Source organism: Anomaloglossus baeobatrachus, chromosome 3 (assembly GCF_048569485.1).
Source record: "Anomaloglossus baeobatrachus isolate aAnoBae1 chromosome 3, aAnoBae1.hap1, whole genome shotgun sequence".
NCBI lineage: Eukaryota > Metazoa > Chordata > Amphibia > Anura > Aromobatidae > Anomaloglossus > Anomaloglossus baeobatrachus.
The window spans coordinates 681,927,187-681,953,912 of record NC_134355.1 but is presented as its reverse complement, the minus strand read 5'-3'; the positions used below and the strand labels follow the sequence as shown (position 1 = coordinate 681,953,912).

At 49.5% G+C, this 26,726-nt stretch overlaps 1 protein-coding gene across 1 annotated transcript in view; it reads right to left on the bottom strand.

Annotated features, from left to right (window-relative positions):
* SCARA5 (scavenger receptor class A member 5) overlaps window positions 1-26,726 on the bottom strand; it is a 332,968-nt gene that overhangs the window by 61,118 nt on the left and 245,124 nt on the right. The window contains exon 7 of the mRNA XM_075341303.1: window positions 9,201-9,254. Within this exon, the coding sequence (XP_075197418.1) occupies window positions 9,201-9,254 (54 nt within the window). The remainder of the gene's footprint in view (window positions 1-9,200; window positions 9,255-26,726) is intronic.

Sequence of the window (26,726 nt, the reverse complement as noted above, 5' to 3'; positions counted from 1 at the left end):
GGAAGTTACCAGGCAGATTAGCTCAGGAGGAGCTTGAGTGAAGAGCAGAGAAAGCTCAGGGACATGAAGGAGTGAGGAGCAGATTAGCCCAGGCAGGGCTTGAGTAAAGAAGCAGAGTAGCCCAGGCAGGGGCTAGAGTAAACAACAAGAAGTGAAAGTGAAGGAAAGGAAAGTGGAACAGGAGGAAAGCAAGAAGTGGTGACAGAGCAGAGAGAAGGAGAAGCCTGAGAGCCCAGCTGTGTGTAGGGCTAGAACAGCAAGGTCAGCGACGGCGGTGACTGTCCGGAGGGGGACCGTTTGGAAGTTCCTGCAAGGACCCCGTTGGCTGTGTGCCCGGTGGTCTGGAGCAGTGTTCCGAAGGACAGTCAGCACCAGGGCAGGGGCCTCTCGGACCCCGGCAAGGCTAGGAGTCGCCCAATTTGCCGAATCCGTCAGCGAAGGGGACGAAGATCCCCCAGCAACAAAGTCCCGATTGACGGCAACAGCCCGACCATTACCGGGGAGACACCGCCACCGCCAAGGCACCAGTTTCCCCAGGGCCAGCGCCTGCGGGCAAAGTGTAGAGCTCCTCCGGCCCAGATTGCAGTCGGGGAGCGGGTAACCGGAGGGAATCCACCGCTACCATCAGTCAAACAGGTGCAAGGAAGAGAGACGTCACCGTCACCTACCGGGAGTGCAGGTGCAACCGTCTGTGGGACCGTCCTACCAGCCGTTGGTTTACCGTACAAACTGTGTCCGTGTCTCAGGCTGAGTGAGTACCACAGTGCCGCAAGGCATAGCGCTGCCCCCGCGTCCCTGCGCCCTCCAGGCCCTACACTTCACATCTCTTCACCGGGCCCCGGGATCACCAACCCCTACCCACGGAGGGGCAACACAACACCTGGCTGCTCCTATCACCATCCCCGGGACCCCCACACTGAGCAGCGGTGGTGCCATCACCACAACCGTGGGTGGCGTCACGAACTATAATCCCAACAAACACCCACCCCCTTTTCACTCACGGGCGAGGAGTGTCGCTCGAGACACCCCGGGATCCGGCCCGCAGCTCGAGCCACCAGGAGCAACTGCCGGACCCGAGCAGAAGGGGTGAGCGCGGTGTGCTGACACCCTCCTCCCCGCCCGCGACATCAGCTCTTATGTGCAGGGTCCTCTCTCCTGTAGTGTCAGCTCTTATGTGCAGGATCCTCTCTCCTGTAGTGTCAGCTCTTATGTGCAGGGTCCTCTCTCCTGTAGTGTCAGCTCTTATGTGCAGGGCCCTCTCTCCTGTAGTGTCAGCTCTTATGTGCAGGGTCCTCTCTCCTGTAGTGTCAGCTCTTATGTGCAGGGTCCTCTCTCTCCTGTAGTGTCAGCTCTTATGTGCAGGGTCCTCTCTCCTGTAGAGTGTCAGCTCTTATGTGCAGGGTCCTCTCTCCTGTAGTGTCAGCTCTTATGTGCAGGATCCTCTCTCCTGTAGTGTCAGCTCTTATGTGCAGGGTCCTCTCTCCTGTAGTGTCAGCTCTTATGTGCAGGGTCCTCTCTCCTGTATAGTGTCAGCTCTTATGTGCAGGGTCCTCTCTCCTGTAGTGTCAGCTCTTATGTGCAGGGTCCTTTCTCCTGTATAGTGTCAGCTCTTATGTGCAGGGTCCTCTCTCCTGTATAGTGTCAGCTCTTATGTGCAGGGTCCTCTCTCCTGTATAGTGTGAGTTCTTATGTGCAGGGTGCTCTCTCCTGTATAGTGTCAGCTCTTATGTGCAGGGTCCTCTCTCCTGTAGTGTCAGCTCTTATGTGCAGGATCCTCTCTCCTGTAGTGTCAGCTCTTATGTGCAGGGTCCTCTCTCCTGTAGTGTCAGCTCTTATGTGCAGGGTCCTCTCTCCTGTAGTGTCAGCTCTTATGTGCAGGGTCCTCTCTCCTGTAGTGTCAGCTCTTATGTGCGGGGTCCTCTCTCCTGTAGTGTCAGCTCTTATGTGCAGGGTCCTTTCTCCTGTAGTGTCAGCTCTTATGTGCAGGGTCCTCTCTCCTGTAATGTCAGCTCTTATGTGCAGGGTCCTCTCTCCTGTAGTGTCAGCTCTTATGTACAGGGTCCTCTCTCCTGTAGTGTCAGCTCTTATGTGCGGGGTCCTCTCTCCTGTAGTGTCAGCTCTTATGTGCAGGGTCCTCTCTCCTGTAGTGTCAGCTCTTATGTGCAGGGTCCTCTCTCCTGTAGTGTCAGCTCTTATGTGCAGGGTCCTCTCTCCTGTAGTGTCAGCTCTTATGTGCAGGGTCCTCTCTCCTGTAGTGTCAGCTCTTATGTGCAGGGTCCTCTCTCCTGTAGTGTTAGCTCTTATGTGCAGGGTCCTCTCTCCTGTAGAGTGTCAGCTCTTATGTGCAGGGTCCTCTCTTCTGTAGTGTCAGTTCTTATGTGCAGGGTCTTCTCTCTCCTGTAATGTCAGCTCTTTTGTGCAGGGTCCTCTCTCCTGTAGTGTCAGCTCTTATGTGCAGGGTCCTCTCTCCTGTACAGTGTCAGCTCTTATGTGCAGGGTCCTCTCTCCTGTAGTGTCAGCTCTTATGTGCAGGGTCCTCTCTTCTGTAGTGTCAGTTCTTATGTGCAGGGTCCTCTCTCTCCTGTAGTGTCAGCTCTTATGTGCAGGGTCCTCTCTCCTGTAGTGTCAGCTCTTATGTGCAGGGTCCTCTCTCCTGTAGTGTCAGCTCTTATGTGCAGGGTCCTCTCTCCTGTAGTGTCAGCTCTTATATGCAGGGTCCTCTCTCCTGTATAGTGTCAGCTCTTATGTGCAGGGTCCTCTCTCCTGTAGTGTCAGCTCTTATGTGCAGGGTCCTCTCTCCTGTATAGTGACAGCTCTTATGTGTGGGGTCCTCTCTCCTGTAGTGTCAGCTCTTATGTGCAGGGTCCTCTCTCCTGTATAGTATCAGCTCTTATGTGCAGGGTCCTCTCTCTTGTATAGTGTCAGCTCTTATGTGCAGGGTCCTCTCTCCTGTAGTGTCAGCTCTTATGTGCGGGGTCCTCTCTCTCCTGTAGTGTCAGCTCTTATGTGTGGGGTCCTCTCTCCTGTAGTGTCAGCTCTTATGTGCAGGGTCCTCTCTCTCCTGTAGTGTCAGCTCTTATGTGCAGGGTCCTCTCTCCTGTAGTGTCAGCTCTTATGTGCAGGGTCCTCTCTCTCCTGTAGTGTCAGCTCTTATGTGTGGGGTCCTCTCTCCTGTAGTGTCAGCTCTTATGTGCAGGGTCCTCTCTCTCCTGTAGAGTGTCAGCTCTTATGTGCGGGGTCCTCTCTCCTGTAGTGTCAGCTCTTATGTGCAGGGTCCTCTCTCTTGTATAGTGTCAGCTCTTATGTGCAGGGTCCTCTCTCCTGTAGTGTCAGCTCTTATGTGCAGGGTCCTCTCTCTCCTGTAGTGTCAGCTCTTATGTGTGGGGTCCTCTCTCCTGTATAGTGTCAGCTCTTATGTGCAGGGTCCTCTCTCTCCTGTAGAGTGTCAGCTCTTATGTGCGGGGTCCTCTCTCCTGTAGTGTCAGCTCTTATGTGCAGGGTCCTCTCTCCTGTATAGTGTCAGCTCTTATGTGCAGGGTCCTCTCTCTCCTGTAGTGTCAGCTCTTATGTGTGGGGTCCTCTCTCCTGTATAGTGTCAGCTCTTATGTGCAGGGTCCTCTCTCTCCTGTAGAGTGTCAGCTCTTATGTGCGGGGTCCTCTCTCCTGTAGTGTCAGCTCTTATGTGCAGGGTCCTCTCTCCTGTATAGTGTCAGCTCTTATGTGCAGGGTCCTCTCTCCTGTAGTGTCAGTTCTTATGTGCAGGGTCCTCTCTCCTGTATAGTGTCAGCTCTTATGTGCAGGGTCCTCTCTCTCCTGTAGAGTGTCAGCTCTTATGTGCGGGGTCCTCTCTCCTGTAGTGTCAGCTCTTATGTGCAGGGTCCTCTCTCCTGTATAGTGTCAGCTCTTATGTGCAGGGTCCTCTCTCCTGTAGTGTCAGCTGTTATGTGCAGGGTCGTCTCTCCTGTAGTGTCAGCACTTATGTGCAGGGTCCTCTCTCCTGTAGTGTCAGATCTTATGTGCAGGGTCCTCTCTCCTGTAGTGTCAGCTCTTATGTGCAGGGTCCTCTCTCCTGTAGTGTCAGCTCTTATGTGCGGGGTCCTCTCTCCTGTATAGTGTCAGCTCTTATGTGCAGGGTCCTGTCTCCTGTAGTGTCAGCTCTTATGTGCAGGGTCTTCTCTCCTGTATAGTGTCAGCTGTTATGTGCGGGGTCCTCTCTTCTGTATAGTGTCAGCTCTTATGTGCAGGGTCCTCTCTCCTGTAGTGTCAGCTCTTATGTGCAGGGTCCTCTCTCCTGTATAGTGTCTGCTCTTATGTGCGGGGTCCTCTCTCCTGTATAGTGTCAGCTCTTATGTGCAGGGTCCTCTCTCCTGTATAGTGTCAGCTCTTATGTGCAGTGTCCTCTCTCCTGTAGTGTCAGCTCTTATGTGCAGGGTCCTCTCTCCTGTAGTGTCAGCTCTTATGTGCAAGGTCCTCTCTCCTGTAGTGTCAGCTCTTATGTGCAAGGTCCTCTCTCCTGTAGTGTCAGCTCTTATGTGCAGGGTCCTCTCTCCTGTAGTGTCAGCCCTTATGTGCAGGGTCCTCTCTCCTGTAGTGTCAGCTGTTATGTGCAGGTTCCTCTCTCCTGTAGTGTCATCTCTTATGTGCAGGGTCCTTTCTCCTGTAGTGTCAGCTCTTATGGGCAGGGTCCTCTCTCCTGTAGTGTCAGCTCTTAAGTGCGGGGTCCTCTCTCCTGTATAGTGTCAGCTCTTATTTGCAGGGTCTTCTCTCCTGTATAGTGTCAGCTCTTATGTGCAGGGTCCTCTCTCTCCTGTATAGTGTCAGCTCTTATGTGCAGTGTCCTCTCTCCTGTAGTGTCAGCTCTTATGTGCAGGGTCCTCTCTCCTGTAGTGTCAGCTCTTATGTGCAGGGTCCTCTCTCTCCTGTATAGTGTCAGCTCTTATGTGCAGGGTCCTCTCTCCTGTAGTGTCAGCTCTTATGTGCAGGTCCTCTCTCCTTTAGTGTCAGCTCTTATGTGCAGGGTCCTCTCTCCTGTAGTGTCAGCTCTTATGTGCAGGGTCCTCTCTCCTGTAGTGTCAGCTCTTATGTGCAGGGTCTTCTCTCCTGTAGTGTCACCTCTTATGTGCAGGTTCCTCTCTCCTGTAGTGTCATCTCTTATGTGCAGGGTCCTCTCTCCTGTATAATGTCAGCTCTTATGTGCGGGGTCCTCTCTCCTGTATAGTGACAGCTCTTATGTGCAGGGTCCTTTCTTCTGTAGTGTCAGTTCTTATGTGCAGGGTCTTCTCTCCTGTAGTGTCAGCTCTTATGTGCAGGGTCCTCTCTCCTGTATAGTGACAGCTCTTATGTGCAGGGTCCTTTCTTCTGTAGTGTCAGTTCTTATGTGCAGGATCCTCTCTCCTGTAGTGTCAGCTCTTATGTGCAGGGTCCTTTCTTCTGTAGTGTCAGTTCTTATGTGCAGGGTCCTCTCTCCTGTATAGTGACAGCTCTTATGTGCAGGGTCCTTTCTTCTGTAGTGTCAGCTCTTATGTGCAGGGTCTTCTCTCCTGTATAGTGTCAGCTCTTATGTGCAGGGTCTTCTCTCCTGTATAGTGTCAGATCTTATGTGCAGGGTCCTCTCTCCTGTAGTGTCAGCCCTTATGTGCAGGGTCCTCTCTCCTGCAGTGTCAGCTCTTATGTGCAGGATCCTCTCTCCTGTAGTGTCAGCTCTTATGTGCAGGGTCCTCTCTCCTGTATAGTGACAGCTCTTATGTGCAGGGTCCTTTCTTCTGTAGTGTCAGTTCTTATGTGCAGGGTCTTCTCTCTCCTGTATAGTGTCAGCTCTTATGTGCAGGGTCCTTTCTCTCCTGTATAGTGTCAGCTCTTATGTGCAGGGTCCTCTCTCCTGTAGTGTCAGCTCTTATGTGCAGGGTCCTCTCTCTCCTGTATAGTGTCAGCTCTTATGTGCAGGGTCCTTTCTCTCCTGTATAGTGTCAGCTCTTATGTGCAGGGTCCTCTCTCCTGTAGTGTCAGCTCTTATGTGCGGGGTCCTCTCTCATGTAGTGTCAGTTCTTATGTGCAGGATCCTCTCTCCTGTAGTGTCAGCTCTTATGTGCAGGGTCCTCTCTCCTGTAGTGTCAGCTCTTATGTGCAGGATCCTCTCTCCTGTAGTGTCAGCTCTTATGTGCAGGGTCCGCTCTCCTGTAGTGTCAGCTCTTATATGTACAGGGTCCTCTCTCCTGTAGTGTCAGCTCTTATGTGCAGGATCCTCTCTCCTGTAGTGTCAGCTCTTATGTGCAGGGTCCTCTCTCCTGTAGTGTCAGCTCTTATGTGCAGGGTCCTCTCTCCTGTAGTGTCAGCTCTTATGTGCAGGGTCCTCTCTCTCCTGTAGTGTCAGCTCTTATGTGCAGGGTCCTCTCTCCTGTAGTGTCAGCTCTTATGTGCAGGGTCCTCTCTCCTGTAGTGTCAGCTCTTATGTGCAGGGCCCTCTTTCCTGTATAGTGTCAGCTCTTATGTGCAGGGTCCTCTCTCCTGTATAGTGTCAGCTCTTATGTACAGGGTCCTCTCTCCTGCAGTGTCAGCTCTTATGTGCAGGGTCCTCTCTCCTGTAGAGTGTCAGCTCTTATGTGCAGGGTCCTCTCTCCTGTAGTGTCAGCTCTTATGTGCAGGGTCCTCTCTCCTGTAGTGTCAGCTCTTATGTGCGGGGTCCTCTCTCCTGTACAGTGTCAGCTCTTATGTGCAGGGTCCTCTCTCCTGTATAGTGTCAGCTCTTATGTGCAGGGTCCTCTCTCCTGTAGTGTCAGCTCTTATGTGCAGGGTCCTCTCTCTCCTGTATAGTATCAGCTCTTATGTGCAGGGTCCTCTCTCTCCTGTATAGTATCAGCTCTTATGTACAGGGTCCTCTCTCCTGTAGTGTCAGCTCTTATGTGCAGGGTCCTCTCTCCTGTATAGTATCAGCTCTTATGTGCAGGGTCCTCTCTCTCCTGTATAGTATCAGCTCTTATGTGCAGGGTCCTCTCTCTCCTGTAGTGTCAGCTCTTATGTGCAGGGTCCTCTCTCCTGTATAGTATCAGCTCTTATGTGCAGGGTCCTCTCTCTCCTGTATAGTATCAGCTCTTATGTGCAGGGTCCTCTCTCTCCTGTAGAGTGTCAGTTCTTATGTGCAGGGTCCTCTCTCCTGTAGTGTCAGCTCTTATGTGCAGGGTTCTCTCTCTCCTGTAGTGTCAGCTCTTATGTGCAGGGTCCTCTCTCCTGTATAGTGTCAGCTCTTATGTGCAGGGTCCTCTCTCCTGTAGTGTGAGCTCTTATGTGCAGGGTCCTCTCTCCTGTAGTGTCAGCTCTTATGTGCAGAGTCCTCTCTCCTGTAGTGTTAGCTCTTATGTGCAGTGTCCTCTCTCCTGTAGAGTGTCAGCTCTTATGTGCAGGGTCCTCTCTCCTGTATAGTTTCAGCTCTTATGTGCAGGGTCCTCTCTCCTGTAGTGTCAGCTCTTATGTGCAGGGTCCTCTCTCCTGTATAGTGACAGCTCTTATGTGCAGGGTCCTCTCTCCTGTAGTGTCAGCTCTTATGTGCAAGGTCCTCTCTCCTGTATAGTGACAGCTCTTATGTGTGGGGTCCTCTCTCCTGTAGTGTCAGCTCTTATGTGCAGGGTCCTCTCTCCTGTATAGTGTCAGCTCTTATGTGCAGGGTCCTCTCTCCTGTAGTGTCAGCTCTTATGTGCAGGGTTCTTTCTCCTGTAGTGTCAGCTCTTATGTGCAGGGTCCTCTCTCCTGTAGTGTCAGCTCTTATGTGCAGGGTCCTCTCTCCTGTAGTGTCAGCTCTTATGTGCAGGGTCCTCTCTCCTGTATAGTATCAGCTCTTATGTGCAGGGTCCTCTCTCTCCTGTAGTGTCAGCTCTTATGTGCAGGGTCCTCTCTCCTGTATAGTATCAGCTCTTATGTGCAGGGTCCTCTCTCTCCTGTAGTGTCAGCTCTTATGTGCAGGGTCCTCTCTCTCCTGTAGAGTGTCAGCTCTTATGTGCGGGGTCCTCTCTCCTGTAGTGTCAGCTCTTATGTGCAGGGTCCTCTCTCCTGTAGTGTCAGCTCTTATGTGCAGGGTCCTCTCTCTCCAGTAGTGTCAGCTCTTATGTGCAGGGTCCTCTCTCTCCTGTAGTGTCAGCTCTTATGTGCAGGGTCCTCTCTCCTGTATAGTATCAGCTCTTATGTGCAGGGTCCTCTCTCTCCTGTAGTGTCAGCTCTTATGTGCAGGGTCCTCTCTCTCCTGTAGAGTGTCAGCTCTTATGTGCGGGGTCCTCTCTCCTGTAGTGTCAGCTCTTATGTGCAGGGTCCTCTCTCCTTTATAGTGTCAGCTCTTATGTGCAGGGTCCTCTCTCCTGTAGTGTCAGCTCTTATGTACAGGGTCCTCTCTCCTGTATAGTGTCAGCTCTTATGTGCAGGATCGTCTCTCCTGTAGAGTGTCAGCTCTTATGTGCAGGGTCCTCTCTTCTGTATAGTGTCAGCTCTTATGTGCGGGGTCCTCTCTCCTGTATAGTGTCAGTTCTTATGTGCAGGGTCCTCTCTCTCCTGTAGTGTCAGCTCTTATGTGCAGGGTCCTCTCTCCTGTAGTGTCAGCTCTTATGTGCAGGGTCCTCTCTCCTGTAGTGTCAGCTCTTATGTGCAGGGTCCTCTCTCCTGTAGTGTCAGCTCTTATGTGCAGGGTCCTCTCTCCTTTATAGTGTCAGCACTTATGTGCAGGGTCCTCTCTCCTGTAGTGTCAGCTCTTATGTGCGGGGTCCTCTCTCCTGTAGTGTCAGCTCTTATGTGCAGGGTCCTCTCTCCTGTAGTGTCAGCTCTTATGTACAGGGTCCTCTCTCCTGTATAGTGTCAGCTCTTATGTGCAGGATCGTCTCTCCTGTAGAGTGTCAGCTCTTATGTGCAGGGTCCTCTCTTCTGTATAGTGTCAGCTCTTATGTGCGGGGTCCTCTCTCCTGTATAGTGTCAGTTCTTATGTGCAGGGTCCTCTCTCTCCTGTAGTGTCAGCTCCTATGTGCAGGGTCCTCTCTCCTGTAGTGTTAGCTCTTGTTGATACCTATTGGTTTCCATTCTTACTTCTCCCCTCACCATAGGATGTGGGTTTTGTTGTTACATTTCTTGTATTTTACCTTTCTATCACTGAACTGTAGACTATAATATTTAGTTGTTTAATACTCTTTAATATGTGAAAACCTGTGCTGTCCTCGTCCATATCTCACCTGTTTCTCCTCGGTCTCCTTTCTCGCCCTTTGGTCCTCTTGGGCCTGGTTCACCTAAAAAGAAAAAAAGGGCAATTATTGAAAACACAAAGTTTCATCTGCAGTAAAGTCTATAAGGACACAAGACGTGTGATAAAGACACATCTGCAGGTTTTTCCCTCTGCTCTCTATACAGACACATCTGCAGGTTTTTCCCTCCACACTCTATACAGACACATCTGCAGGTTTTTCCCTCCGCTCTCTATACAGACACATCTGCAGGTTTTTCCCCCTCAGCTGTCTACACAGACACATCTGCAGGTTTTTCCCCCTCCGCTGTCTACACAGACACATCTGCAGGTTTTTCCCCCTCCGCTGTCTACACAGACACATCTGCAGGTTTTTCTCACTATCTGACAAGAAATCAGAATAAACCTTTTCCATTTTCGGTCAATTAGAAACCAAAATTATTTCTATTTGATAAATACCAGAATAATGAGAGAGAGAATACTTTCAGGCATTTATATTACTTTCTGCAAAGTCAGAAGTTTACATATATTTAGTACGATGCCTTTAAACAATATAGGACCGCCCATTTGATGATGTCATGTCTTTAGAAGCTTCTGATAGGTTTATTGGCAACATATGAGTTAATTGGAGACACACCTGTGGATGTATTGTAATGCACACCTGAAACACATTGCTTCTTTGTGTAGCATCATGGGAAAGTCAAACGAAATCAGCCAAGATCTCAGGAAGAGAATTGTGGACTTGCACAAGTCTGGTTCACCCTTGGGTGCAATTTCCAGACACCTGAAGGTGCCTCGTTCATCTGTACAAACAATTATACACAAGTACAAGCAAGATAGAAATGTCCAGCCATCATACCGCTCAGGAAGGAGACGGATTCTGTGTACCAGAGATGATCATGCTTTGGTCAGACATGTGCATATCAATCCAAGAACAAAAGCAAAAGACCTTGTGAAGATGCTGGCGGAAGCTGGTAAGATTGTGTTATTATCCACAGTGAAATGAGTACTGTATCAATACAGGCCTACAAGACCACTCTGCCAGGGAGAAGCCATCACTCCAAAAGAAAGAGAAAAAAGCCAGATTAATGTTTGCAAATGTGCACAAGAACAAAGACCTTAATTTTTGGAGACATGTCCTCTGGCCTGACAATTGGTGGTAACTTCAGCTTATCACCTCCCAATTAGAGATGGATGAACTCGCAAATGTTCAGGTTTAGTGGGTCCAGATGGATTTTTTTTTTTTTAAAAGTAAGTTTTGGGTCTGGACTTGAACCCAGATGCTGAACCCCATATGTCTATGGGGACCTGAACTTTGGTGCTATAACATGGTATTTGGGCCAAGGAGCTAAAAAAGGAAGCAAAATGGGGATTAAAGCAGTAGAATTATACTTACCGAGTATTAGCACGGTATGCCACACTGCTTCTGGATCCGCTCATTAATCTTCATGCATATTTATTGCTTCCTTCGCCTACCCTCTGTGACAGCATCTGTGATTGGTTGCAGTCAGACTGCCGGTGTCTGTGATTGGTTGTGGAGTGTAAAAATAAAGAAATAATTGGAAAAAATGGCATAGTGTCCCACCTAATTTGATACTCAATGCAGATAAAGCAGACAGCCACAGGCTGCAGCCTCAAGCTGTGTACGTTATCTTGGCTGTGTATCAAAATATTGGGGATCCCATGCTGCCTTTTTAAAATTCTTTAAATAAATAAGGAGATAATATTAAAAATGGTGTGTTCAATACCCCCCAGTTTGATACCCAGCCAAGATGAAGCAGACAGCTGGGTGCTGGCATTCTAAGGCTGGGGAGGCCCATGGATATTGGGCCCTCCCCAGCCTAAAAATAGTAGCCCACAGCTGCCCCAGAATTGTTGCATCCATCAGATGCACCAAATTCCAGTGCTTTTCCCAGCTCATCCCACTTTCCCTGGAGAGGTGGCAATCGGGGTAATATAAAAAGGTTAATGACAGCTATGATTTGATAAAAAATCACAGCTTCATCAAGCTTGAGGTTAATAAGTAAAAAGAAACACAAAACCCAGAGAAAAATCCTTTTTTTTAAAAAATAAAAACCCTTCTTTTCCCAATTAACCCTCAAAATACCCCTGCAGGTCGACCCAATCCACATTACAATGTCCCACTACGATCCCAACTGCTACTTCCTGAGTGTGCAGTGCGCGGTCACATTAGAAAATGTGACCAATCACTGAGGCTTCAGGGATACAGTGACAGAACCGCAGGTGTAAGCCGGTAACGTCAATTAGGTCACAGCTGCCAGTTCCCACGGTACCCCAGATGTGACTTCAGGTGAACTGACCTAAGGTGAACTCATGGACCTAAGTAACCTCAGGTAAATTCATTGAACTCAATGCCAGATTAGCAGATTAGGCGATGTGTGCACATTGAGTATTTGGTTGCAGCTTTGGTGTGTTTTTTCCAAGGAGATGCAGATTTGTGCAATCTGCACCCAAATACTCAATATGCACACAATGTCTAATCTGGCAGTGAGGTCAATAAGTTCACCTAAAGTCACAGCTAGCGTTCAATGAGTTAACCTAAGGTCACAGCTGGCTGTCCCACGGTACCCCAGCTGTGACCTCAGGTGAATTGACATGAGGTGAACTCATTAAACTGGATGCTGGATTACCAGATTAGGCACTTTTGTGCACGTTGAGCATTTGGTTGCAAACATTTCTGCACCAAATCTGCATCTCTTGGCAGAAAAAGGTGCATTTTTTGCCAGGAAGAGCAGATTTGGTACAGAACTGTCTGCAACCAAATTCTCAACATGAACACAATTGCCTAATCAGGTACTCCTGCATTGATTTCAATGACTTCACCTGAGGTAAGGTCACTCAGTTCATTGAGTTCACCTGAGGTCAGTTCACCCAAGGTCATGGCTGGGGTACTGTGGCAACCCAACCTGTGACTTCAAGTGAACTCACTCACGTCATTGCTCATAGCTGCAGCTCCGTCAGTGTGTCCCTGATGTTGCAGTGATCGGTCATGGTTTCTGCTGTGACCGCTCACTGCGAACTCAGATGTAGCAGAGCCAAGATCATTGAGAGACCTCGTATGGATTGCGTGAGATGTGCAGGGGAGTTTTGGGATTAATAAATTGGAGAAAGAGGGTGTTTACTTTTTAAAAGGATTTTTCTCCGTGTTTTGTGATTAATTCCATTTATTTACAGGGTTAGCAATCGGGGTTCTCATAGTCCAATCCCCATTACTAACCTCGTCTTGATGGTAGCCGTGATTTTTTTGATTAATCACAGCTGTCATTAACCCCTTTATATCCCTCTGATTACCCCCACTCCAGGTCAATTGGGATGAACTGGGTAAATGTTACGTCACCACCGGAGTCCGCTCCATCGACTTCTGCTCCGATCGCCAGGCGACGCCGTGTTCCTACCGTGCATGGTGCTGGTGATGGGAGAGGAGTTGATGCCAGCGGCACCGGTGGGCGCAGGCTCCGTTCATCCACTGGTCTGGGTTTCCTGGGGATCTGCAGTGCCACTGTCTGACTGTAGGTGGCGGGTGTCTCCCAGCTGAGGTACCATCATTCAGCTACAGCCTATGGGAAGACACCACACCCTTTTTAATTCCCCTCCTGTGTGCTGACCTCTGCCAGAGATAGTTCGGAGAATTCTGGCTCCTGTTTCGTCCTGTGATTTGGTGTGCTGATTACTGCTGGTTTCCTGACTACCCTCCTGCCTGCTGTTTTTGTACCTCGCTGCCCGATCCGGTTTTGACCTCTGCTTCTTTCTGATTACGTCTTTGCTTGCCGATTCTGTCCCTGTTCTGCAATTCCTGGTTTGACCCTGCCTGATGACTACTCTCTCAGACTGCAGCCTTCCACAGGTAGTGATCTCCGGGGCCCTGTGTAATTCCAAATCCCTGTATAGGGGTTAAAGGGTTTCAGGGTTCTGGGGGTCCTGCTTGGCGAGTGGATTCCCTCTAGCCTGTCCATTACAGCCCGTCTGAGCCTGTGGATCCAGGCAGGCGTTACAGCAAAGCGTCGAAATTGGCGCATCTAATGGATATGACAACTCTGGGGCAGCTTCAAGCTGCTGTTTTTAGTCTGTGGAGGGCCCAATAACCATGGGCCTCCCCAGCCTGATAAAATCAGCCTCCAGTTGTCTGCTTTATCTGCACTGGGTATCAAAATATGGGGTACCCTGTGACATTATTTCGAATTATTTATTTTTATACTCCATAACCAGACATCAACATGCAAGCAGTCTGACTGCAACCAATCACAGAAGGGGAGGCAGTGAATATGCATGAGGGTTAATGAGCGGACCCGGAAGCAGTGCGACATAAGTATAATTCTCCTGCTGTAATCCCCATTTTGCTTCCTTTTAACTTTTTTAATTTTTTATCCTGATGGCCGAACCCAAACAGTAACACGGACTACAATGAGAAGTTCGTGTTTGTGGTCCGTGCAGGGACACCATGGGTACAGACCCCGAACTTTACAGTTTGGGTTCGCCCATCACTACTCTTGATACCTTGTTTAATACATTATAACAGTAAATTTACTATCCATCTACTCCCATGTATACAGCTGTCATTACACTAGTGGGAGCGTCTCCGGCATGCTCCTTATGTGCACGCTTAGCGGCGAATATCTGGGGGAAGGATCCGGTTACATAACACAGAGTGTTGGGATATTTATTGGGGGCAGGGACTCCGCTGGAATGTGTAATCCCCCACATGGGACCCGGCTGCGCTTCCTCTGTGGCCGGGCTGCGGGCCATTCACTTTATACTGCACTTGTTCCGAAAAGTCCCGAGTAAACCGCGGTTCGCTAATAATCATTCTTATTACAGATGAGGATTACGAAGAACATTCCTTCAAGTATTTAAAGAAAAGCTGCAGAAATACAAAAGAAGAAGTTCCATGTGTTTAACACGTCAGACTCATCAGATGTCATCTCCTTCACTAGTCGTAATCATGTCCATATACATGAAATAAAATATACCGTACAGTGACGCCTGTAATATCAGCGCCCATATAGTGACACCAGTGCACATATAGCAGGGTCAGTCCCAAAATGCCCCAATCCAAAAGTTTGGAGATTTGTGTGCTCAAATAACTTTGACGAAGGTTTCAGACCTTAATTATCCTGTTAGGGTTATGGCTTGTTCACTATCATTGTTAGGAAAGGCCGGGTGATGGACATTTCACAGCTTTATAAAAACCCGGCCTCCTCTAACCTTGTGCCAAAAAACAGCAGCCATGGGTGGTTCTAAGCAGCTGCCTAGCACTCTGAAAATGGTGGAGGTTCGCAAAGCAGGAGAAGGCTATAAGAAGATAAAGTGTTTTCAAGTTGCCCCTTCCTCAGTTTGAGATATAGTTAAGAAATGGTCATTACCAGGAACAGTGGAGGTGAAGATAAGATCTGGAAGACCAAGCAACATTTTTGTGAGAGCTGCTTTTAGGATTGCTAGAGAGGCAAATCAGAACCCCTGCCTGACTGCAAAAGACCTTCAGGAAGATTTAGCAGACTCTGGAGTTGTGGTAGATTGATCTACTGTTCATAGACACCTGCACAAATATGGCCTTCAAAGAAGAGTCATCAGAAGAAAACCTCTCCTGCGTCCTCACCATAAAACTCAGCGTCAGAAGTCTGCAAAAGGACATCTAAACAAGACTGATGCATTGAAGAAATAAATCCTGTGGACCGATGAGGTTAAAATAGAATGCTTTGGGCAATATGATCAAAGGTATGTGTGGAGAAACAAGGGCACAGAATTTCAGGAAAATAAAATTGCGTCAACCATTAAGCATGGGGTCGATAAATCATGCTTTGGGCTTGTGTTCCAGCCAATGGCACGGGGAACATTTCACGGGTAGAGGGAAGAATGGATTCAATGAAATTTCATCAAATTCTTGATGCAAACATAACACCATCTGTAAAGCTGAAGGAGAAAAGGGGAGAAAACAGGAGAAAAGAGGAGAAGAAAGGATGAATTCTACAAATGGATAGTGATCCTAAACACACGTCCAAATCTACAATAGATGACCTCAAGAGAAGCAAGATGAAGGTTTTACAATGGCCCTTACAGTCCCCTGATCTGAACTTCATTGCAAATCTGTGGCTAGACCTCAAAAGAGCCAGTGCATGGAAGAGAAGCCAGGAATCTCACAGAACTGGAAGACCTTTCCAAGGAAGAGCAGTGCATGCAAGGCGAGCCAGGAATCTCACAGAACTGGAAGACTTATCCAAGGAGGAGCAGTGCATGCAAGACAAGCCAGGAATTTCACAGAACTGGAAGATGTCTCCAAGGATGAGCAGTGCATGCAAGACAAGCCAGGAATCTCACAGAACTGGAAGACTTATCCAAGGAAGAGTAGTGCATGCAAGACGAGCCAGGAATCTCACAGAACTGAAAGACATCTCCAAGGATGAGCAGTGCATGCAAGACAAGCCAGGAATCTCACAGAACTGGAAGACATCTCCAAGGAAGAGCAGTGCATGCAAGAGAAGCCAGGAATTTCACAGAACTGGAAGACGTCTCCAAGGAAGAGCAGTGCATGCAAGACGAGCCAGGAATCTCACAGAACTGGAAGACGTCTCCAGGGAAGAGCAGTGCATACAAGAGAAGCCAGGAATTTCACAGAACTGGAAGACGTCTCCAGGGAAGAGCAGTGCATGCAAGACAAGCCAGGAATCTCACAGAACTGAAAGACGTCTCCAGGGAAGAGCAGTGCATGCAAGACGAGCCAGGAATCTCATTGAACTGGAAGACGTCTCCAAGGAAGAGCAGTGCATGCAAGACGAGCCAGGAATCTCACAGAACTGGAAGACGTCTCCAAGGAAGAGCAGTGCATGCAAGACGAGCCAGGAATCTCACAGAACTGAAAGACGTCTCCAAGGAAGAATGGATGAAAATCCCTCTAACAAGAAGTCAATGACTCTTGGGTGCTACAAAAAGCATTTACAAGCTGTGATACTTACCAAAGGGGGCGCTACTAGCTACTAACCACGCAGGGGGCACACATTTCTGTATCGGCTCATTTTCCTTTTTTGTTCATTTTAAAATATTAAAGAGAATTGTATTTTTTTTGCCTAAAATACAGAGTAAATGTGTCATCTTTAACTTTATGCCTTTTAGAGATTATTTTATTTCCAACATGCTTAACCATTCACAATAACAGTAATTTTGACCAGGGGTGCCCAAACTTTTACATGCCACTGTATATCATCCATAGCATCTGTAATTATTCTCTCCACAGTACACATATAGCTGTGTCAGCCCTAGTATCTGTGAATATCTATAGCATCTGTATAATTATGCACTGCACATAAAACAGTACGAGTCAGAGTTTCCATGTATATCTATAGCATCTGTATAATATTATTATTCCCAGTGCACATATAACAGTGCCGGTATCGACGACTATTATGCATTGTATCCATACACTGGTGGAGATAAACAGAGGGGGCCCCTGCGTAAGATTAGTATATGGGCCCTTTGCAGTCTAATAAGCTCATCATTTAGTGGTGTAACTGGCCCTTTTATGTCTCCCTACTGATTTGCCTTTTAGAAGTTTGTCCTCCCTCTCTCCCTGTAGCTCTGATGTCAGTAACCCCTCCCTTCTTCTTTCCTGATAGTGTACGTCAGCCATGTTTATGAGGCTCATGTCTTTGCATCTTTAGTTCACAATTGTGTTGTTTTTACCTCCTGTAACTATCCGTAAGTACAAGAATTCAGATTGAAAATAATCCTTCTTCTAGAATCTCCTACTTGCCTCCTCCGGTCGAGTTAAACTATCTGATGAAATTGTTTGTGTGAGTAATGGTACATACAGAGATCTACAGAAACGGTGTTCCAAGTTATAGAGGCAGAATAGTAAAGCTCGTATATACTCAGATAGAGCAACAGACATTAGAGCATCTATCAGTGTGTATTCAAAGAATCCTCTCTCTCGGAATTTACCCTTCTCAGAATCAAGCAGTTTACATCCCTATACAGATCCTTTTTGCCTAGGAGTTACAATAGCTGATGGAAAGACTGCACAGTCTTTGCAAGATCCATAGTCAGACAACAAATTTGTGGAGTTTAACCACAGTCCAGTGAGAAGGCTAAACACTCTACCAAGTTCACATGGAAGGCTAGAGAAAAGCTTGAAACTATAAAACAGGAACTTTCCTATAACATATCAGACTTATGACAAAAATTGTTGAGTCACATCACCACTATCTCTCAGTCTGCTTCTCATGAGTTGCCAATAGGGGGAACTCTAGGACAACTGTGTGCAGCTTATGACTTTTATACAGGGAAGACTAGTGAAGAATATGTTAAAACACTGAAAAAATAAAAAGAATAAACAAGATTCTGTAGAAGAACTGCAAAGATTCCAGCAATGTAATTCTGATTGAGGCTGCAAAGTGCATGATATTAAGTCTGCAATAGAGGCAAAAATTGAGAAAATAACAGACGTCATCTCGCATCTCTAGATCTAACATGCAGTCAAAGCGATCATCTAAGTGTCACGCTCATCAACTGTCAGTGACCAGCTTATGAGAGCATGTGCAAAGGCCGAGGCTACAAAGATACAAAGTCGCTTTTGCACAAAAGAAATCAGAGATGGAATCAGAAACAGTAAGCAAGAAGGCAGAGATGGACACAGTGGCAGGGACTGCAGAAGGAGTGTGCAAGAAGGCAGAGATGGAAACATTGGAAGGGACTGCAGAAGGAGTGTGCAAGAAGGCAGAGAAGGAAGCAGAAACCATGCACAAAAAAACAGATAGAAGCAGAAACAGCGCGCAAAAAGGCAGAGATGAAAGCAGAAACAGCGCGCAAAAAGGCAAAGATGGAAGTAGAAACAGCACGCAAAAAGGCAGAGATGGAAGTAGAAACAGCATGCAAAAAGGCAGAGATGGAAGCAGAAACAGCGCGCAAAAAGGCAAAGATGGAAGCAGAAACAGCGCGCAAAAAGGCAGAGATGGAAGCAAAAACAGCGCATGAAAAGGCAGGGATGGAAGTGTCGCGGGCGGAGGAGGTGACGCTGCGCTCTCCCACTGCTCGGGTCCGGCCGCGGCTGCTGCTGCTGCTCGGTGGTGGCTCGAGCGGTGGGCCGGATCCCGGGGACTCGAGTGGCGCTCCTCGCCCGTGAGTGAAAAGGGTGGGGAATGGATTGTGGGGATTTGGTTATTGTCCGTGACGCCACCCACGGTCATGGTGATATTGGTGACACCACCGCTGCTCTGGACGGGGATCCCGGGAGCGATGACTGGGAGCAGCCTGGATGTTAGTTCTCCCCTCCGTGGGTAGGGGGTTGGTTGTCCCGGGGCCCGGTGATGGGGTAGGGATGGATGGCAGGCGGGTTACGGGGCCTGGCGAGGTGCAAGGTCGCGGGGGCAGCGCTGTGCCGCACGGCACGGGGTACTCACTCAGCCAATGATGAGGACACAGTTCTCGGTAAAACACACGGCTGGATGGACGGGTCCCACAGATGGCTGCGGTGTTGTTTCTCCCGGCAGGTTGATGGTGACTGCCTTTCCCTGCACCTATGTAGTGTAACGGTTCCAATGGGTTCCCACCGGTAACCCGCTCCCCAGCTTGGATGTGGGCCGGAGGAGCCCCTTTTGCCCGCAGGCTCTGGCCCTGGGAACGGTAGCCTTGGCGGTGGCTGTGTTTCCCTCTCTCGGTTGGACTGTTGCCTTCTGTCGGGACTTGGCTGCTGGGAAACCCAGGAGGTTCCCTTCGCTAACGAATTTGGCAAATTCACGGCGACTCCTAGCCTTGCCGGGGTCCGTAAGCCCCTGCCGGATGGTGCTGACTTGTCTTTGTGTACCGGTCCGGTACCGCCGGGCCACCGCCCGTCCACGGTCTTTACGGTAAACTCCGATAGGCCACTCCTGCAGACGGTCACCACCGTCTGCCAACCTTGCTGCTCCGTCCGGGCCACACACCCGGACCAACTTCAGGCTGCTTAACTGCCACTTTCCTTCCTCTCACTTTCACTTCCCTCACTCCACTCTTAACTTTTCCCGCCTCCAGGACTGTGTACTCCTCGGTGGGCGGGGCCAACCGCCTGGCCCACCCCCCTGGTCTGAACATCAGCCCCTGGAGGGAGGCAACAAGGGTTTGTGTCTGACTTTGGTGTGCCTGACCGGAAGTGTGGGGTGTGTAGGTGTTGTTCTCTGTGGCCCCTGGCTTGTCCAGGGTGCCACAGAAGCAAAAACAGTGCATAAAAAGGCAGAGATGGAAGCAGAAACAGCACGCAAAAAGGCAGAGATGTAAGCAGAAACAGCGCGCAAGAAGACAGAGATTGAAGCAGAAACAGTGAGCAAAAAGGCAGAGATGAAAGCAGTAACAGAGCTCAAGAAGGCAGAGATAAAAGCAGAAACAGAGAACAAGAAGGCAGAGATGGACACAGAAACAGCACACAAGAATGCAGAGATGGACGCAGAAACAGCGTGCAAAAAGGCAGAGATGGAAGCAGAAACAGAGCGCAAGAAGGCAGGGATGGAAGCTGAAATAGTGCGCAAAAAGGCAGAGATGGAAACATTGGAAGGGACTGCAGAAGGAGTGTGCAAGAAGGCAGAGAAGGAAGCAGAAACCATGCACAAAAAAACAGATAGAAGCAGAAACAGCGCGCAAAAAGGCAGAGATGAAAGCAGAAACAGCGCGCAAAAAGGCAAAGATGGAAGTAGAAACAGCACGCAAAAAGGCAGAGATGGAAGTAGAAACAGCATGCAAAAAGGCAGAGATGGAAGCAGAAACAGCGCGCAAAAAGGCAAAGATGGAAGCAGAAACAGCGCGCAAAAAGGCAGAGATGGAAGCAAAAACAGCGCATGAAAAGGCAGGGATGGAAGTGTCGCGGGCGGAGGAGGTGACGCTGCGCTCTCCCACTGCTCGGGTCCGGCCGCGGCTGCTGCTGCTGCTCGGTGGTGGCTCGAGCGGTGGGCCGGATCCCGGGGACTCGAGTGGCGCTCCTCGCCCGTGAGTGAAAAGGGTGGGGAATGGATTGTGGGGATTTGGTTATTGTCCGTGACGCCACCCACGGTCATGGTGATATTGGTGACACCACCGCTGCTCTGGACGGGGATCCCGGGAGCGATGACTGGGAGCAGCCTGGATGTTAGTTCTCCCCTCCGTGGGTAGGGGGTTGGTTGTCCCGGGGCCCGGTGATGGGGTAGGGATGGATGGCAGGCGGGTTACGGGGCCTGGCGAGGTGCAAGGTCGCGGGGGCAGCGCTGTGCCGCACGGCACGGGGTACTCACTCAGCCAATGATGAGGACACAGTTCTCGGTAAAACACACGGCTGGATGGACGGGTCCCACAGATGGCTGCGGTGTTGTTTCTCCCGGCAGGTTGATGGTGACTGCCTTTCCCTGCACCTATGTAGTGTAACGGTTCCAATGGGTTCCCACCGGTAACCCGCTCCCCAGCTTGGATGTGGGCCGGAGGAGCCCCTTTTGCCCGCAGGCTCTGGCCCTGGGAACGGTAGCCTTGGCGGTGGCTGTGTTTCCCTCTCTCGGTTGGACTGTTGCCTTCTGTCGGGACTTGGCTGCTGGGAAACCCAGGAGGTTCCCTTCGCTAACGAATTTGGCAAATTCACGGCGACTCCTAGCCTTGCCGGGGTCCGTAAGCCCCTGCCGGATGGTGCTGACTTGTCTTTGTGTACCGGTCCGGTACCGCCGGGCCACCGCCCGTCCACGGTCTTTACGGTAAACTCCGATAGGCCACTCCTGCAGACGGTCACCACCGTCTGCCAACCTTGCTGCTCCGTCCGGGCCACACACCCGGACCAACTTCAGGCTGCTTAACTGCCACTTTCCTTCCTCTCACTTTCACTTCCCTCACTCCACTCTTAACTTTTCCCGCCTCCAGGACTGTGTACTCCTCGGTGGGCGGGGCCAACCGCCTGGCCCACCCCCCTGGTCTGAACATCAGCCCCTGGAGGGAGGCAACAAGGGTTTGTGTCTGACTTTGGTGTGCCTGACCGGAAGTGTGGGGTGTGTAGGTGTTGTTCTCTGTGGCCCCTGGCTTGTCCAGGGTGCCACAGAAGCAAAAACAGTGCATAAAAAGGCAGAGATGGAAGCAGAAACAGCACGCAAAAAGGCAGAGATGTAAGCAGAAACAGCGCGCAAGAAGACAGAGATTGAAGCAGAAACAGTGAGCAAAAAGGCAGAGATGAAAGCAGTAACAGAGCTCAAGAAGGCAGAGATAAAAGCAGAAACAGAGAACAAGAAGGCAGAGATGGACACAGAAACAGCACACAAGAATGCAGAGATGGACGCAGAAACAGCGTGCAAAAAGGCAGAGATGGAAGCAGAAACAGAGCGCAAGAAGGCAGGGATGGAAGCTGAAATAGTGCGCAAAAAGGCAGAGATGGAAGCAGAAACAGTGTGGAAGAAGGCACAGATTGAAGCAGAAACAGCGCGCAAAAAGGCAGAGATGAAAGCAGAAACAGCACGCAAGAAGGCAGAGATGGAAGCAGAAATGGTGCGCAAGAAGGCAGAGATGGAAGCAGAGACAGAGCGCAAGAAGGCAGAAATGGAAGCAGAAACAGCGCGCAAGAAGGCAGATATGGAAGCAGAGACAGAGCGCAAGAAGGCAGAGATGGAAGCAGAAACGGTGCGCAAGAAGGCAGAGATGGAAGCAGAAACGGTGCGCAAGAAGGCAGAGATGGAAACAGAAACAGTGCGTAAAAAGGCAGACAAAGAGGCACTAGAGATGGAATGTGACCACCCCAAACTATGGTAAGATTAGAGGTCCGGGAATAAGCTATCAACTGGAGTCAAAGAGACAGTATCAGTTTAAGCAATTTAGACACCCTGTTTAGCATGCAAGAGACTACGTATTCAAGCCAAAGTAGCGCACCCCTGACTCCAACAATCAGTCCTGAGGTCGTAGAGATTTCTCCAAAGCAACAGGATGCAGACCCTTCCACAACACTCTGCATTCAAGGTCTGTAAAATCCCTCATCCTGAAATCCCTTCATGCACCAGAACACGCCAGGCCCCGGTGCCTCAGCAAACGTCATATATTGACGCCGACATGCAATCCAATAAGCCGGCAAGTCACCATGCTCCAGACAACAGCATAATTCCAGCTTCACATGTGGCAGAAACTATGAAACCAGTTACTGGATTGAATACCTATGTCACACCATACTTTCCCACGGTTCTAGGCCAAGAGGCTGCAGACCATACGGATAGCACTACGCAGCCAGCAATTGTCTTTCCAAAATCAGAAAAATATGACGTCTGATTTTGCAAGGTGCACGGTTCACTATGAACTTACTAAGACCGGTCTCAGAAGGTTAAAAAATCAACCTGAGAGCTATAGCGGTTGGAAATGTGTCTTTAGATCCGTAATTAGTGACCTCGGCATCACTGCTGCTGAAGCCAGATTAGTAGGACCTACTAATCTGGTGGCTAGGACAACAATCGACATGAGCGGGTCAAGAGACTCAGATCCGTCCACATCAGTAATCCAGTGGTTGGTCCATTGGCTGTATGGGAGAGACTAGCACAAAGCTTTGGTAGTGCTGAAACTACAGAGAACGCACTGTCCAAGTGACTACAGTATTTTCCAGTTACCTCGTATGAGCGCTCTATCCGTCCCAAACTAACTCTACACCTTTTACACCTCCTCGCACAACAAACCATGGCAGGGAGGATGCAGATCAAGCCACAAGTTGTACCACACTATCTACTTCTTGCACAGAAGTCTAAGGAGAAGGTCTTTGAGACAAGTCCTGTAGGAAGCTATGTCTAGTCAACATATACTGTATCATATATCCCAAGAGTAACCCTGAGAAAACTGTAAAGGTATACATCATCCTGGATGATCAGAGGAGCAACTGATCACTTGTGAGTTTCAGAGGACTTTGATCTGTTCAACTTAAAGGGAAATGCTTACCCTCACACCTTGGGCACCTGCGGTGGTATTACAGAGATCTTCGGGAGAAGGGTCAGTGGTCTTATAGTAACGTCTCTTGAGTACCCGTACCTTCACTCATCGAGTGCAACCAAATACCATCCAAAAGGGATGAGATCCCAAAGCCAGAGGCCGCTCTTCTTCACCCTCTCCTGAGGACTATAGTCAACAAGATACCTGCCCTTGAATACAACACAGATGTCCTCATTCTGCTTGGCAGTGACATTCTCCGGGTGCACAAGGTGTGTTAGCAAATCAGTGGACCACATGATGCGCCATATGCCCAATACGTTGATCTAGGCTGGGTAATCATACGTAGGTAATCATAAGACTCATATCTTGCCAAATGGTCACAGCACTTAATTTCAGCCATGCCCAGATCATTACTGGGTGACGGAGAAGCTGAGAAGCTAGTGACAAGAACCCCTTGGCAACGTGAATACGTTCCTGCCCTGTGAAGACAGCCTCGGGTCAACGATGTTCGATCCTACAAGTGAGAACAGCAAGTTGGCGCCTACAAGGGAGGAGAAAGAATTCATAAAGGTTATGGAAATGGAATTTGTTCAGCACACTTCCAACAACTGGGTACCACCTTTACCCTCTAATTCTGCAAGAACAAGGTTGACAATCTGCTGCAAGGTTTCTATTTTTAAAAGGAGGAAACCAGAGATGGAAAAGCACTTCATGGCCTTCAAGCAGAACGTTTTTGACAGGTCATGTAGACATTTCTGCACCATACATAATTCTTGCACAGGGGCCCTTTGCTCTCAGTGTCCGTCCCTGCATCGGAGTGTGGTTTGATGTTCTCCATGGACCCATAGACTTGCGTTGCCTATTTTGTTCCAACACTTGGATCAAAATCGGGCAGATCGACAAAATCAGTTGTCCAAAGCTTAATAAAGTCACATGGCTTCAAGAAATCCATGGATTCCATTAATAGTGTGACGCCCTGGTAAAACCAGGTAGTCACACAATAGGCCCCCGCATAACACCATCCCTCACCTAGGTTACATACAGCCGACCTGAAACCTTAGTCACCCCCCTCAGGGCAAGACAGGCACACCTGTGGACAGGATGAGGCAGTTAGGGAACTCCCACCTAGGGGTCTAGACAGCCCGGGGCGGGAAAACAGTAGAGAAAAAGTCTGTAGTTCAAGTTGAGAGGAGTGTGGGCTGGAGCTAGGTGTAGCTCCAGCGGAGGAGAAGTTCAAGTTGAATAGTGCCAGGGTCGGAGCCCTGGTACCTTGGCTAGGTGGCAGACGGTGGTCTCCGTCAGCAGGAGACGGGAAGACGGCTCGGCAGATCCTAGGAGGATTGGAGAAGAGTTGGAGCTCGCCGGTACTGACACCGGAGACCCGACCGGAAACCGTGCACAGAGGGGGTACTCGGACCCTGAAGCCAGGACCGGAACCAACGGCCTAGCTAATCAACCGATGGAGGGCAGGATTATAGGTCCTGTCCCAACCAAAGTCCCAGAAGCAGACCACCACCCACAGAGAGGGATAGAGCAACCGCCAGGGCCCATAGATCCCACGGGTCAGCGTCAGCGGGCACGGCTCCTCAGGCACACAGAAAGCCGCGAGCGGACTCCTGTGTTCCATACCGGGAAGTGCAAACACACAACCACAACTAGTGCAGAGGAAGAGACAGCGACCACCAGCCCGGCCGTGGTGGCCGGCCACCAGCACCTTGGTTTACCAAAAGACTCGTGTGATTCATTTGCTTGTGAGTAACCAAAGATCCCCTGGTCCGTCCGGGCGCGCAAGCCCCTGCCATCGCCATACCCTGCACAGAGACATTGGGCCCCGGGGCAACCATCCCTACCTACGGAGGGGTTAAGATCCGGCTGCCATTACATCTCCCCCGGGTATCCCACAACAGCAGCGGTGGTGTCCCACTTCATCACACACCGTGGGTGGCGTCATGTCCACGTGACCCCTGGGTCCGGAGGATCCCTCAAGCCACGCAGCGGCTTCGGATCCGAACAGCGCCGGCTGCTGGCACGGGGGCGGCACAATAGCACTCGGACGCAAAATTCGGTCATGTGCATGAGCCCTTACAGAGGATTATTCAGCGGACAGCTCTGATATCTGGAGAAGTCTGTGCAGAAGCCGAGTGCTCTCTCTTACTCTCCAGAACATATGGAAGCCACAGCATCTGAAATCGAGACCGAGCAATCTCATGGAGCTCCATAAAACGCTTTTCATTAACTATCCCAGACCCCATCACCCGTTTTATGCCCTTCACTATATTGTTTAAGCTTAAATATAAAAAATTGTAATAAAAAAGGAGCAGGAAATTCTTGAACTCAAAGACTCTGGGAAAGAATTGTTCTCGAGAGTCCTCCTCAGCTGCGTCCAATACAGCAAGACAGCATCGCGCCTCCAGCCCTGATGAAAAGCAGATGGGTGCCGCTCCGGTTATTAGATGCTACACACTTACGGAACGGGAATATGTGCGGGCGGCACATGAAGAGCTGCAGTGAAGCCATTAACGAAGCTCGTAAAGATCAGACGGAGCGGCCATTTCTACCCCATTAGATGGCTTGAAATCCAAGAAGCCATGGAAGAAGTTATATTTTTGTGGCTACAATCCAAGAAGCCTAACAGAAATGGAGAATTTACCCTGATGATCATCTTTGTGAGCCACATGTTCAGGGCTGGCAAATTGTTCTGTGGATCTTTATTTTCTCAAGTTGACATGTTGGCCCACTGGTCACTATTGCCCGAAAAAATTACCTCCAGCTCATTTATTGGGAATGTGTGCGTTGGACAGAAATTGGGTGTCGCCTCATCTCCAGGGCCCCATTGCTGTGCCATGTTCAGCTTCTACGGCAGGTGCATCCTAGTTTTGGATCTGGATACTACTTACAATTACGTCAGTTGCAACTCATTTTGGTACGTGGAAGTACCAAGCGAAAAGGAAGGGAAACCCTGTGTCTAGGGTAGGGGGAGATGGTGACCCCTGACCAAACTTAGCCCTGGTCCTTTGTGGTCCCTCACCAACCTAGATAGGTTCTGCACCGAGCTGGATACCTGACCCTAGGTATCCCTAGTGCTGGGCCCTAAATAGGGAACTGGTGGCATGAGCTCTTCATCAACCCCACTAAAGACAGCAATGAGGACACACAGGGGAAAGTGCATGAACTACTTATCCACAGATGACTCAGACAGAAGTTCTGCAAAGTTTCATCAACAATACCCCAGATGAGTGCAAGCTGCCTGCTTGCATCCAGAGCTTGAATGAACTGAATAATATCACCAGCACCAGTCCAGGGAAGGAGTATTTAAGCACAAGGGGAATACTGATAATCAGCAGCTGGACGGATGGAGAGCTCTGCTGGGTCCTAAAGCGGAAGAGATAAAAACCCAGCAGGAAAGCTACCTAGTAGAATAAATAATAACAGCAGGAACAATAGAAAGTCAGGGAGCTATTGCACAGGCAAATGCTGTGACCTTCTATTGCCAGAAATCACATGACTGTCTCTCACCCGTTACACCCCGTTGCTACTATACCGATGCTTTCCGGTTCCTTATGGGGTTCAGCAATGACATGGCATGTTGACACCTGAGCATTGAAAACTTTCACTGTCTGTATTGGTGACATGTCAA